General features: G+C 34.1%; 1 protein-coding gene across 3 annotated transcripts in view; it reads left to right on the top strand.

Moving 5' to 3' along the window:
- Positions 1-14,924, top strand: part of ZCCHC7 (zinc finger CCHC-type containing 7) — a 161,145-nt gene that overhangs the window by 126,181 nt on the left and 20,040 nt on the right. For all 3 annotated transcript variants that reach the window (XM_045021798.1, XM_045021799.1, XM_045021800.1), the window contains one exon: positions 2,094-2,129. In XM_045021798.1, the coding sequence (XP_044877733.1) occupies positions 2,094-2,129 (36 nt within the window). The remainder of the gene's footprint in view (positions 1-2,093; positions 2,130-14,924) is intronic.

The following is a 14,924-nucleotide window of genomic DNA, read 5'->3' as shown; positions in this document are numbered from 1 at the left end:
TCAGTTTTCCTTCAGATTTTTACCTCTTTTTTCCCTACAGCCTTAAAATGCACATATAGATAAGAGCAATAATAATAGCTAGCTCTTATTAGATAAGAGTTGCTGAGTAAGGGGAGGTTGTGCCTTTTAAATGTTTTATTAAGCACTACTACTTGGAGAAGGTTTAAGTTTCTTATTTCTTAGTAACAAATTTCCACAGTAAATAGTGTCTTCATATCCAGAGTCACAAAATGATTATTCTAAAACCAAGTAATTTTTTTTATTAAATAGCTGCTGTGTAAGTAAAGGTCATATTGCAGAGTGGCATTTTGCCAGTATATGACAACTCATTGATTGCGATTTTTCAACCATATTATTCTGGGAACACTGTGGTAATCGAAAACTACCCAGAACTAATGTGTAAATAACTGCCTGCTCCCCTTGCTAATCCTGTGTAAGTGCCAAACTAGTATCCATTTTAGGAGAGGTGGTAAATCCTTTTGTTTGCATTCCAGGATAGCTTGAGTGTTTTTAAACTGTCACATGTTTTATTGCTTCCCTGTGCCCAGAAAGGTAATGCATCTTACTGTTTCTTTACAAAAATAATATTAATATAAAATACAAATATTTACATGCAATACTTTAATAAGACAGAAAGTGTGGAACGGTTGCACTGCACAGAGTGTACATTTTTCTCTGGAAAATTACAGGACTAGTAAAATATATAATAAATAATACAATGTTCAGCTCATCTGGAGAAAACCTTCTGTGGTGCTGTCTGGTTGTGTGGATTAGGGCCACTGGAACTACCTTTTATTTTTTAGAAGTTCCGTTACATTTTGTTTATTGTTTGTATTTTTAAATGTAAATTATTGTAAAAATAAAGGAAAGCAGGTATATCAGGCATGGGAGAAAGGATTGGTTCAAAAATCTTAAGAAATGTTACTAATATAAATTTGCAAGACAAGGGGACTAGAGAGTTGGAAGTTAAAACTACATGATACTGCCTGGAAAACGGAATAACCAAGATTTCTGATGGAAACACTCAAAATTGAGATTTACAAACCAAATGGGAAATCGTTCAAATGACCGAGAGATTATTTCCACAGTAAATAGAGGCGTTATAAAGAAAATTAAAGATGCTGCACAGATAATAGTTGTGTGTTAGTCACATATACACACACAGCTGTACACCTGGTTTTGACATGTATAACAGTCACATTAGCAATAGGTATTTGTTTCTGGCTCTGATATGTATATAAAATCAGAATCAGAAAAGCCATTGCAAATTTTGTAAAAATATTAAGGAATATTAGGAAAATATTTAGCAGCCATGTCTCACTGATTCTCAATACATTTTTATTTTGTTTTTTAAGAAAAAAGTTTCATATTTCCTCTCCCCCACGTTCTGTGCTTTCTTCAAGTCTACTGTTAAATTGCTGTTATAGAAAATCTACTTTATATATAGTTTTTACCATGGACTCTACTTTGAAGTTTGTGAATAAGATGGGCAAAGATCAAAACAGAAGACAGCAAGCCATTGTAAAAATAGAAGCATTAAAGCAATCTGTTATGCTCCTTGTTTACATCTCATCTGACATTAGGCTACTGAGGATTATTACTTGTAACAATTATATTTTGATTAGGATTCAGACATGTACAAAAACAGCAACATAATTTTAAGTTCACTTCTGTATTAAAGTGAAGTAACTGCTGAATTAATTTCCAAAACATTATGTAGGTTTCAAATGTTACAAAACACATTCTATACCCTGCATGCAGAATTTCAGTCTGCTGTGTTTGGGTTTGTTTTATAGTAATAATTGTTATGACAGTTAAGAACATGTTAGTCTCCAAAACTTCTAACCTTAAGAGAAGAAAGGGACAGAGAAAACTGTTACTGGCTTTCTGACAATGGCAGGGAGTGTGTTAAACCAGTGTAAAATTCAATTAAACTGTCTAGCCAGGTTTTTGAAGCTGAAATGCAGACCCTTTCAGTTAAGCTTCTTATTTTCCTGTGACCGACACCGGTGGATACTGTGTTATGCCAAAACCAACAGGCTGTAAAGCACCTTGTTTCATGCTCCCAGCTGATCAATATTTTTATTTTCCAGGCTTGCCCAGAAATATGGAGGCAGTATCACCTAACAGTAAGTAGAAACACCTTTTTTATTTTCTTGTACACCCAACCTATTTACTCTTCTGTGAACTGCTGACCATAAAATATAGACAAGCATCTTCTTCAGGAAGATAATAAACATCTGAAGAGTTTTTGAACTGGAGAATGCAATAATACGCTGTCCCTTTTTATCCATTCTTAGAAGTTCTGATTGTATTACTAGCATAATTTAATGACTGCACCCTATCACTTTCTGCTCCATAACTGCATTTACTGTATACATTACAAAAAGAAAGTTTAATTTTATACTGGGGTATAACAGTATTCCTCTCTCATTGTTTCCCAGATTTGGTTGTCAGATCCCCATATATTACAAGGCAGTTTCTTTAACTTTGATTTAAAGAACCTTACCTAGAGAATGGAATGTGAATTTTAGAAATAAACTTTAAAATCTTTGTACATGATTCTTAAAGAAGAAATCAACTGCCACTTCTTCTTTGGCACCTGGTTAGTTGGTCTATGGTTATAAAAATAACTACTGCACACTACAAATAAATCATTCAGTTTTTAATTTTTTTCTTGTATGCAAAACGCAGGGAAAATTTAAACAAACTGCACCTACATTAACTAATGTGGAGTCTGAAAACAAGATTTAACTTGTTTAGAATAATGTCTAATTGATCTACACTACAAACCTTAAATACAAAATAAATATATATGTATGTATATATACACACACACACACACCTTTATGTATAAAAAATTAGGCCTTGCCTATGACTTCTTTTCAACATAAGGAAAATGTGTGTTCAACTGGAATAACTTTATAACCACTGTAATCCTTGTACGATTAAAGAAACAGAAAAGTTTGTCCAGTACTTTTTGTTGTGCTGTGGTTTGAGGTTTTTCTTTCAAATAAGGGAATACTGGATGTCCTTTAAAATCTGTTCCTTGTGCCTTTTCAACATGTTGGAACTTTATCTTTTCTGTTTTAGCAGCTAAATTTAATAGTAAAGGATACACTCTGTTGAAAATCTTTCCTGTGCTTAGGGTTTGTTTTTTTTAAACATTCACTTTGGAAATCTCCATTTCTATATGCATATTTTCTTTGCTCTTAAATTACCAGATTAAAGAAGATGTAATAAGAATAGGTTTAGTTGCATTCATTTATATTGTTGTTTGCTTTATTTATTTAAAGATACTCAAAAGAAAAGATTCGATCCTTTGTAATTCTTTATGCTCCAGAAAAGGAAGTGTTAAAATGGTTTGTTAGATCCCTTATGGAACTTGAAATCTAAGAATCACATAGATAATGTGATGATGAATTAGGTTTCAGCTAATATGTCAAAATATATTTTGTTGTTCGGTCCTGTTTTGGACATTGAACAATTACTCAGAGAAGAGTTATAATCAACACTTCAAAAATTCTTACTTTTTAAAAGGCTACAAACAGATTCTTCCTGGCAATCATTGACAAGCAATCTGAGCTGTTTCACCATGAAGAATTGTAGCCAACTAATTTTCAGGGAAAGTATTTTGACTCTATACTTTCAATGGTGTGAAATTAACAATATCCACCAACAGAAGATCTACTTCAAAATTTTTGGAGCTATGCATGGAAATGTCATATTGGAAAAATTAATTAATTTGGAAAATCTGTGCTTGTGAGAGAATATTTTGAAATGTGATCAAATATACATACATATAAATATTTCCGATTTCATTACTAAATATGTAGTCCCTACCTTGTTTCTTATAAATGCCTTTGTTATTTAGTACTATAAATTATCCAGGTTTTTAAATTATGATGATATTTTGTATTTACATAGCATCTTTCATGTGAAGATCAATTTTGACAGCTACATTAATTGAAGCATAATCAGATTATACTTTTTTTAAAACTTCAGTTGACAACAGACATCGTAGACGTTTAAAATATAAAATATTTAATATAGTTCAAAAGAATCTATATTATTTAAACTACTTAAACATGTCAGGGTCAACTTTTGTTTTTTCACTTAAGAATTCTCTCTAGATCTAAACTGCAACAGAAGCAAATAATATCCACAGATGATGCTGAAACTGTTGTGTTAGACTAGACTTCTTGTCTATTTCTTCTACATAAGTATGACTAAAAGGTAGAAGTTGTTTGCTCTCATATAGGCATTCTACTGTTTAACTGCAGTCATCAATTTACAATTCCATCACAGTTTGCTATAAATACAGATTTATAAACAAATAATGCAAAAGAAGAAAAATACTTGCATTTATTATTTTTGGAGAATATGTACATCATTGCAGGTATATGTACTAATGTTAGATTCAGGTTTTTTCACACCTTAGCAATATATATAGCAAATTAACAACAGGGTTCAAACTGAATTTGGGAAAATTGTAAACTGATAATGTGCATAACATATATAGACATCAACCCAAGCAGAGCAACGATTATATTTTATAGAAATATGTGTCATGTTTATGAACTTTTAAAACCACTTCTATCATACCGCTTTGCCAAAGGTCCGTATAAAAATTGTGTTTAAATTCACATACATTCTTAAAATGTTCTTAATTAATCACTCTGAAAGCTTGTTAAAAACAACAGAACCCAATTCTTGTCTCTTTGTGACGCTTTTGATGATTTTATTCATTATATGTCTCTTTTCTAAGAGGTGGACTGCCATCTATTGACTCATAGTAGCTCTTGCACTTCAATGTAGCTTCAGGAGGAACAATGAGTACATAACAATTCCATTGCTACTGTTATGGTTGGTATTAGGTTTTAGTTTAAACTATTACGGTTGGAAATTTTGAAACACTAAAAAAAAGTTGTAATATTGTCAGAAATGTCTTGCTGGCAGCTTCTTTTTGTTAGAATTTCAAAAATGTTAAGAGGCAGTTGAAATGGCAAAAAAGAATTATGAGCAGAATATTTTAGTTTGTTCCGTGTCAGAAAAAACCAGACAATTAAATCATATTAATGATGCTTAAATTTAAAGGCTCTGTGATAATCAAAGGTTTATAACTGGAGAGGGTTAGGTTCTTGAAATTTTAACTAGAATTACTATTTAATGATCAGTTTTGATGATTATTTAAAACATGATTAAATAATTTTCGTTGTGGCTATTCTAAGTTTCTCCTTTTTTCAGAAAAAATAAAATAAAGTTGTCAACATATTTTATGGTTTTTTTCCTCTCATTGTTTCCTACATGCAATAAATGATAAGCAGATACACAGTTCTCCATTTAGCAAACTTGTTGTTACCTAACTCATAGCAGTAGGGTAATAATACAAGAAGTTGATTTTCAAAATCCAGTAAAAATAATTTTAAAATATTTTGGCCAGATATAAATAATGTGAGAATATGAAGAATCACAGTTCTACAAGAAAATAATTTTTAAGGGCCCCTGAAACAAGTTGAGTCCTACAGTGCATTGTCCCTGAGCCTTAGGAAACCTACCTATAACTCTGGCTGAAGAAATAGTATTGTTGTTTATGATTTTATTATGGTAGTAGCCAATGGCACCAATTGGTATTGGTGGCCTGGTTGTACAAGATGAGCTGCAAATACTCAGAAAGATGCAGTCTCTGATCCAAAGACCATACCAGCACTATAATCTCTTTCATATCATATCATATATATAGTAAAGAACACTTTCAGTCATAGCAATTCACTTTAAGAATAGCCTCTTTCTAAATTCTATCTTTCTGTTATTTTTCATTTCTGTTTATAAACTACTCACAACCCAAACTAGAATTGTATATGTGTTTGTAGAATATTTTGCTCTAGACAGATCCAGGCCTAGGAAAAAATCCTTCCCACTTCAGTTGCAAAAATAGTCCATACTGAAGTCAGTGGAACAAACAGGATTTATCTTCTAACTTTCATTTTTGGATAATTTTGTTCAGCTTTGCCGTTTGCTAAACCTAAAAATGCTCTGTATATTTAATCTGATCACCTTTCTTTTTTCCCTGTGGCAGTTCCCCTTTTAGGTAACTTTGCACTTCTTGGAGACCCACACACCTACAAATACCCCAAACTAATTTGTACTCAATCTTGACTGTATAGACTGTATCCTTAGATTGTGAAGTGCTTGGGACCGAGACCAGGCCTTCTGGAGAGTCTGGAAAATTCCTTGAACATAGTGAGCACTACCTTAAACAAATAATAATAGCAGCTAGCCCTGTTATTATACAGCAATATTACCCTCTTCAGAAGACTACTACTGCTGTGGAGTATTTCTGAAGAAAAAAAAATGCCATCACACTTTATATGTAACTACATGCGTGTGGCTTTGGGCTGAATCCAGTTTACTTTCACTGTGGCTGAGAAAGGCAATCAATCCAGTGGCTGGCAGTAGAAGCTAGACAAATTCAGACTGGAAATAATGCAAACGTTTTTAATGTTGAGAGTAATTAACCATTGGAACAATTTACCAAGAGTTGTGGTGGGTCTCCATCACTGACCATTTTAAAATCAAGATTGGATTTTTAAAAAAAAATCTTCTCCAGAAATTATTTTGGAGAAGTTCTCTGATCTTATATATAGGTCAGCTTAGATGATCACAATGGTCCCTTTTGGCCTTGGAATCTGTAAATCTATGAATAGCGTAGTGCCGTGGCTCTCAACCTTTCCAGACTACTGTACCCCTGTCAGGAGTCTGATTTGTCTTGCGAACCCCAAGTTTCACCTCACTTAAAAATTACTTGCTTACGAAATCAGACATAGATATACAAAAGTGCCACAGCATGCTATTATTGAAAAATTGCCGACTTACTCATTTTTACCATATATTTATAAAATAAATCAACTGTAAATAAATATTGTACTTACATTTCAGTGTATAATATATAGAGCAGCATAAACACATCACTGTCTGTATGAAATTTTAGTTTGTACTGACTTCGCTAGTGCTTTATACGTAGCCTGTGGTAAAACTAGGCAAATATCTGGATGAGTTGATGTATCCCCTGGAAGACCTCTGCGTACCCTTGCTTGAGAACCCTTGGCTTAGGGGGTCTACTAAAGTAAGTAAAATGAGTGGGATTTGGCTCTGTGGGGGGGGTATAGTGTGTGTGTGTGCGCGCACGCGTATTTTTTAATGAGCATTTACCTTTCAATCAAATAAAGGATAACTATGAAGAATGTAGGACAAAGCTTATTTTTAAAAAGCAACCCACAATGTTTTGTTTAAGGTACACAAGCGTATATTTCTATCTGTGTGTGTTCGTTCCTTTGCATGATTCAGGCTGAAAATGGGACAAAATGTACTGTATATTCACCTGATATGAGGCACAAGACATTAAGCACCAGGAAAGACACGGACAGCCACTGTAATGTTTTGGCATAAAATAAAATTTGCGTTCGTGTTGTATAATTTCATTTTTTTCTAACTATGTACATTATACTTTATCATAGCATATTGTAATCTAATGCATTCATACACTGAAGCATGTAGCAACCACAATCCAAGAATAAAATCTACGTACAATAAAGAAATATAAATTAATCTTTCATATATCAATATGGCCTTCTTCAGGAAATAGACGTAGAAAGACTAAGGAAAGGTAAATCCCAGCAGATGGACAAAATATAGGTTGTTTCTTGTTTTCTAATGTATTTTTCAGATGTGTAGATATACTTTAAAAAAAAATTCCTGCTGTTTTTAGGAGGGTTCTTTCCATAAGGATAGCTCATCCTTGATAATCCCTCCCTTCCTCTTCCAGTGTTCAGCCAGTAACGGTCCCCTCCCCCATCTCCTGTCTCTGCTAGTTTCATTTATATTACAACCCCAGTCCAAGATGGCCACCAACAGAGTTTTACAGACATCAGAATTTTTAACCAGCGGAGGCTACCGTTTAACACATTTTTTGACAATTTGTTAATCTTACTTTTAATCCACTTACATAAAAAAAGGTGAACCAGAAATTCGCTGTTTTGGCCTGTGTGCGTAAAAGACATGAAGGGACAATACATCTTTTGTGTTTAAATTTTGCGCTCTGATTTCTTTGTGTGCCATTATTACAATTCTACATGGCCTGCCACCTTTTTTCTGAAATAAAAATGTGAGCAGTCTAGCCTCAAATCAATTTAAATCCTTAAAAATGTGACTTTCAGAAAGCATTTTTAAAATACAGCATTTGTGAAAAAATATCTAAGCTGGAGAGTTGGAAAATTTGGAAACTAGAGAAGGCTTTGTAGGTTTTGTGCAGATGAAGGATGGAAAAAAGTATTTCGGTGGAGAGATTAAGTCTTGCTACTCTCCAGTCTTGCTGCTCTCTGACTCATGGATGGGATTAGTTGAGGCTCTTGGAACATGACTACAGTATTAACCCCTCTCGTTACTTGACCTAAGATTTCTAGAGCAGTAACTTTGTAAAGATTATGTAAATTATATTACATTTCACCAACTGATCACTGTTGTTGTCTTTTTAAAGAAAATACTGTAAAAATATTACTTTTGTTGGACATAGGCTGTATATTTTTCACATACGTTGGAGACACACAGCATCCCATCACAAGTTATATGTCAAAACTCACATAGCCATTTTACTGGATGTTTTACAGTGACGATAACCCAAAATTGCAAGGCATTTGAATTTGAAATAAGGATGACTTTGTGATGTTCTGTGCAATGGAAAAACCAGAGCATCTACACTTAGGAAAAAGTGGTTTATGATGTTTGGGTTGCATCAAGTTCTCACATGGCTTGAAAATTTATGCTGCAACATGCTTAGTTTAGGAGAATGATGTTCCAACCCTTTAATAATAACTGGTAGAGTTATTTTTTTTAATTATCAAATGTTTATGAAAATTTCATCCCTCCTGCTTTTACATGTGTGTGGCCTTTGCAGATGTTTCCATGAAGGTATTATGCTTTAAAAGTATTCCATTATTTTAAAAAAAAAATCAACCAGGAGTGGTTTGGTTTGACAGATTTATTAGTTAAAATAGAAACTTCTTTCATTTAGTTTTTGTTTTGCAGTATATAGTATTGTTTTCCTATTAATGGCTATTTCTTCCTTACTTGTGACTTCTTTGCAAGGTTAATTCAGAGTACGTTTACTGCTGTCACCATAGGGAACTCTTAGGGCTGGTCCTATTTCCAAATAGCCAAAGTATACAAAAGGCTACCCTGATAGCTTTGAGATATAAATTAGCAGTTAGATCATTCTACACATAGTAACTTTAACTGTATAATGAGTCCAAAATATATACTACAGGTATGGGTGAGATTGATTGTTAAAATGATGGAGTCTTTTCCAGTTTTTACTTTAAACTGCCTTTAAAATAGTAAAGGCAAAATGAACGATCTTCATAAGTAATAAAAAAGATCATGTTAAACTTTTGAATGTCTACAAACATGTACTCTATGCATACTTACCTGCTCAGGAAAATACAATTTTAGAACTAGATGCAGCTAACCACTTATAAGGGGAAATAATTGAAGTACGCAATAATCAGGTTTTGGTTTTTACTAGTAAAGACAGAGTAGAAAATTCCAATTGCAGATATTTTTAAGTGGCGACCATGTTACTATGTTTGTTTGAGGCTTTGCTATTGATGCTGTTCTTAATGTCTTTCTATACCTAGGGCTGGATCTTCAGCTCATGTAAATTGTCCTAGCTTTTCAGTGGAGCACTGTCAGTTTACACCAGCTGAGAATCTGGCCCTTAGCCGTATGCTATGTCCACCACTAAAGCACTCTGAGAATTCTATGCTGTTGTTAGAGCCTGTGAAAGTTAACTTTGTTGGAATATGAACCTGCAAGTGGCACAACAATGAACTGTCATTTATTTGAACCATTAACCATAATAGTTATTTTCTGAATATTTTCTATAATATTTTATGCTGAAACTAGGTGATGGTACGTATTAGGGCAGGGGAGTGATGTGGTACAGCTTAAGCCTTGATTATAAGTTGTGGTTTGATGTGCTGTTGGAAACAGTCCTACACCGGGAAGAGATGAATGGACTGATCTCATCAGACTGTTTTCATTTCTAACTTCTGCGCACCTATGTACAGTAGCCCCTTGAACTATTTCCATTTGTTAAGATCCATCCTTCAGTACATCTGTGACTTCCATGTGTCTTCTGAATGCATAATAAAGATATTTAAGGGACTCTGTACTTTCTGCGGGGTGGGAGACTAGGATCCTGGCTTTACGGGCGGTGAAATTAATGTATTTTTATTTCAATTAACAATAACACCTTTTTATTCTGAAGGCTGTTGTACAACACACGTAACTGTCAGTGATCCCAATGGCAGGGCATCCATACAACTGGGAAAGGATGACAATTACCCCAAATATTTACTAAGAACTGGAGTAGGAATCTCTGTGTTCTTAATGTCTAAACTGCCCTGTATTAATCTCTCTTCATCACACATTATTTTTGTGATGCACTGGAATGATTGGATAAATAGTTACTTAAGTAGAAAAAAAAATGATTAATGTTTAGATCTTATCAAAAGGCCTTCTCCCTCATATAACCACCACCAGCTTCATTTAACTAAAAGGATTAACATGTGCTATCATTTCTGTAATGTTTACGGTGCTGGCGACTATTTTGACTTGTTTTGTTTTTTTTTTAAATAAAAAAGATACCTATAAGCATTCATTTCGCTAATTTCTATGCTGACAAGTATTAACGATTTGAACAGTAAAATAAATAGGTGGAAGATTAGTGTCAGATTTGCTGCATTTTATGTTTACAGCCTTTAGTCTGAGAGAGTATGTAATAATTCTGTGCAGTTCACCTACAGTAAATATTTCATGCTTTTTACTGTAAATTGTTGCTGTTCATTGAATCTTGACATACAAGCTGTGAGTGCAGAAACAAAGTTTACTGCATTTTGTTAAAGTATGTGAGGTTGTGTCTAAGGTTGCTGTATGAAAAAAACAAAAAATTATGTTGTGGTTTAACATCTTTATATAAAATCTAGGTATACATATTTTTAATTTAAAATATTTGCATTTTGCTCTTTTAAGTGGATAAATGCCTTTGAATATTGCAAAATTTAAACAACAGTTTAAAAATGTAAACTGCTAACTCGGACATGGACATCCTGTTCTGATTCATAAGAATTTTGAGTCATAATAATAATGGCTCCTTTCCTTGTCAGTTGTCCAGTGAGTAATGGTCTGTAACTGGTATGCTTTAGTATCATTTAAAACTACTGCACTATATCATATAAATAATCTGCATGTTAAAAAGTCTATGAGTATTCACTTACCTGGGAGGAGAGAATATGGTGTGTTACACCAATTAATGTGTGTATATAACTCTTTTAGTAGACATGTATAGACCATAATTGCTGTTTAGGAGCTGAGAGTTTATCTTGTCAGTGAACTCAAACACATTAGATCATAACTTTTTAAGTTATGCTTGATCATGTTAATCATCTACAGATTGATTCCCTAAAAATATTCATTGACTTATTTCCGAGCGATCTGTCATGTCAATAATAACAGCAACACATCTAGGTATGGCCTGTCATGTCAATGAAGAAGTTACTATCTCTGACAGATTTACCGTGGTTTTGTTTTAATTAAAAAAAAAACCATAAAAGTGATTAAAATATAACCCCATATATTAAGAGTTAAAGAGCTTAGTTCCAGGCTGACTAGGCACCATTTTATTTCAGTATTAGCGAAGTCTCAGAACAGTGGGTGATCTGATTGATCACGTGTTAAAATAAATATGTATGACAAAGTAAGAAGTCTCTTGGCTCTGAATTTTTTGGCTTCTGTGGATTGAAGTTAGACCTTCAACTTTTAACTTATTTTAGTATGTTAATTTTGTTTGTAATGTATAGTAAATTTATTCCAAAAAGCCATGACTATAACTCTCAAATGTGCATAGATATACAATATATTTTTCCTTTGCTTCGGCAGTGCTTCAGGTTTAAACAGCCCATGACATTACTGCCATTGGCTGTTTGTTTCCACCACCACCAGGACTCGACAAACGTCTTTTTAATTACTCGTTTGATTTCGCAGTTTGGTGTATATCTACTTGAATGGGATATTCTCCATTAGTGCCTCATCTGTGCATCTGCAGTAGATTCTAATTGTTTTGTTATATAACTGTACCTACGATAAGTTCTCATACTGTAGTTATTTAGCTGACAATGCTGACTGCACATGGCATCTTTCTTTGTTTTTGTTCTTGACGGTGCTGTTAATTCTATTAGTAAATTGTTGCCCTGGCATTTTAAATAACCAGCAATAAAGCATAGGATTTCTCAGAAACAGCAGGTTGCCATAATGGCTCTAAAATGTTAGGGTTTATATTATTTTCTGTCTGTAAAGAGATTGAATTTAAATTATTATATTTATTTAGATATACTGGATTTGACAGTGGTATACAGTTTCTGTTTGACTTTTTGATGGGCAGCCCAGAGAACCTGGTTAAACGAGATCCCACTGATGCTGCTTTTTTGATGGTGGTACAGGGGTGTTTGAGAGGGGGGCATAGAAGTTTTCAGAAGGATGATTTGGGGACATGATTACTGTCAGTGGGGTATTGATTTAATTGATGTCAGAGGAAATTAAAATATTTTCTGCTTTGTTTTAAGAAACTTTAGTCTAGCTAGTCAAAGTTCCCCAAATCATGTTACAAAGTAAAATCTAGCGACAGGTACCAATAGAAATGGGTATATGGGAAAGACAATTTAAACACCATATGAAGTTTCAAAGAAGTTCATTTACAGATTGGTTTGAATTTGTTTGATCAGGGATTGTCTTCGCTACATGTATCAAATATTTCCTTAAAGGCAATTTATAGTTACCAGGGGCTCATTGCATAGGCAAATGAAAATAAGTACAAAGTTTCTGTCTGGGATATATGTGGTATCTTTAAAGGGGGATGCCTAAGGTACGTAGCTATCAAATTGTAGACGCTGCTTCCTGCCAAATGAACATTAACTTGGATAGTTAGTAATCATATTGGTCATGTGCCGGTGCCAAAGTTATAAGGAAATGACCGTGTCTTTTTAATAGTCTGATTATTTTAAATGCACTGTATGCCTTCACTCATCAATACAAGCAAAGGCAATACAGATTGACAGCTAGCTGATATGTCATTAACATAGGAATCTTTAGTTATAATTCGTTCCTCCTGAGTTTCTGATGTCAAGATAACACTCCAAAAGCACAGCTAGAGGGGACTGAAACACATTCTCTCAGAATCAGTTGTATTCAAGTACTACTGTAATAAGCTTGGTTTTCATATTCTGCCATATTTTAAAGAAATAATTCCTTTTCTGAAAAAAGCTTTACTTGTGGTTAAGGGTGTTCCAGTGGACCAGATATAGTTTGGGGGGGGGGGCGAAGGAAGCTGTAAATCATTTAGAATGACAGTAAAAATTAAAACCTTGGGGTTTGTTTAGCTCCCCAGTGTATTAGCTAATAAATATAACCAAGCTTCAGTTTTGTTCAGCTCCTAATTTTACAGGCTCTGGAAATGTTTGTGTTCAGATTAATGTATAAATGCTTGTGTAAACATGCATATTCTTAATAGTGTGAGTGTATATTATGTATGTGTCTATATAGTGTGTGTGTGCATGCGTATGTAAATGCATTTGATAGCTACACTAATAAACATTCAAATAAAATATACAGGGAGCCATATATGGCTCCTCCCCCTCCTTCAACTCCCTCTTTCCTCCCTCCACCCCCACCCCACATCAAAGCTTGTGGTCCTTTTCCATCCTTGTACTAAAAGGTTTCTTTGTAAGCCAGGCCATTTGTCCGTCATTGTTTGAGGTCCAAACAGTAGTAAAATACCCTGTCACCGATCCAGAGTGCTGTGAATGGCAGCTTCTCTCCGGACAATTGGCGGAGGTGCCTAGAAATATTCCTGAGAGGATTATTTAACCTTTCAATTTAGGGGGCACAAAGCCTGGCTGATTAATGAACTTTCTGATGGGTGCTGATAAGCGGATCTATTTCTTTATTTCCTCTAAGAGTGATTCCTTCTCCTGCCCCATATTACTATAATCTTAAACAGAAAATGTGGCAAATAGATTAAAAAACAGCACTAAAGAGTTTATCTGGCTGGCAAACTGAAGGAGCTAAATTAAAATTGGTAATGAAAGCAGTGGCTGAGCCCTGTATATGGTTTTTAAATGCGCTGTGTATTTTGAAGAGACTTATTCTCCAGCTTGCCTGGTAATGACTGCTTTTGGTGCACAGTCCGGGGTTGGCTTCTGTTATCCCCCCCCCACCCCCCCAAAAAATGAGTTGTGTTATCTGGATGACTGCAGACACATATGCATCCCCCTTTCTCACTGCATGGGCAGACAAGGTCGATAGCATTACAAGGTATTTGTGGCAGTGCTTGTTTCAGTTTTCAGAGCTGCCAGTTTCCAGCCAGATTTGAATTACAAAAGAAGAAGCTGGCATGAAAATTGAAAGGGTTTATCGGCTAGTCTGAAGCCTCATAGCACATTGCTTATTTATGCAGTCCATTTGCACTAAGAAATATAAAAAGGAAATACATTTTAAAAATAAGGTCATAAAGACCCAGATATGTTTAAGATGGCAAATAAAATATAGATCCCTATAATATCTTCCAGGAAACGATTTCACTTAATGTTGCACATTACTTCAGAGGAGCATTTATGTTACTGTCATAAATGTGTGCATTTGTGTCACTGTATAGGTAGTCTCTGGGGTTTAAGAAGGAAGCCTTTGCTAACTTACTTTAAAATTAAAATAGAGGAAAGATAGGTCTGTAGATTGAGAGCTCCATAGGAAATAGTTGAAATTTAATGCACCACCCTATTTAAATACCGTTTTGCATTCCATGTAAAATTAGGCAT

This window comes from Mauremys mutica, chromosome 6 (genome assembly GCF_020497125.1).
Source record: "Mauremys mutica isolate MM-2020 ecotype Southern chromosome 6, ASM2049712v1, whole genome shotgun sequence".
In the NCBI taxonomy this organism is placed as follows: Eukaryota; Metazoa; Chordata; order Testudines; family Geoemydidae; genus Mauremys; species Mauremys mutica.
Note: the sequence above shows the minus strand (reverse complement) of the source record. Positions and strands in the feature narration are given on the sequence as shown.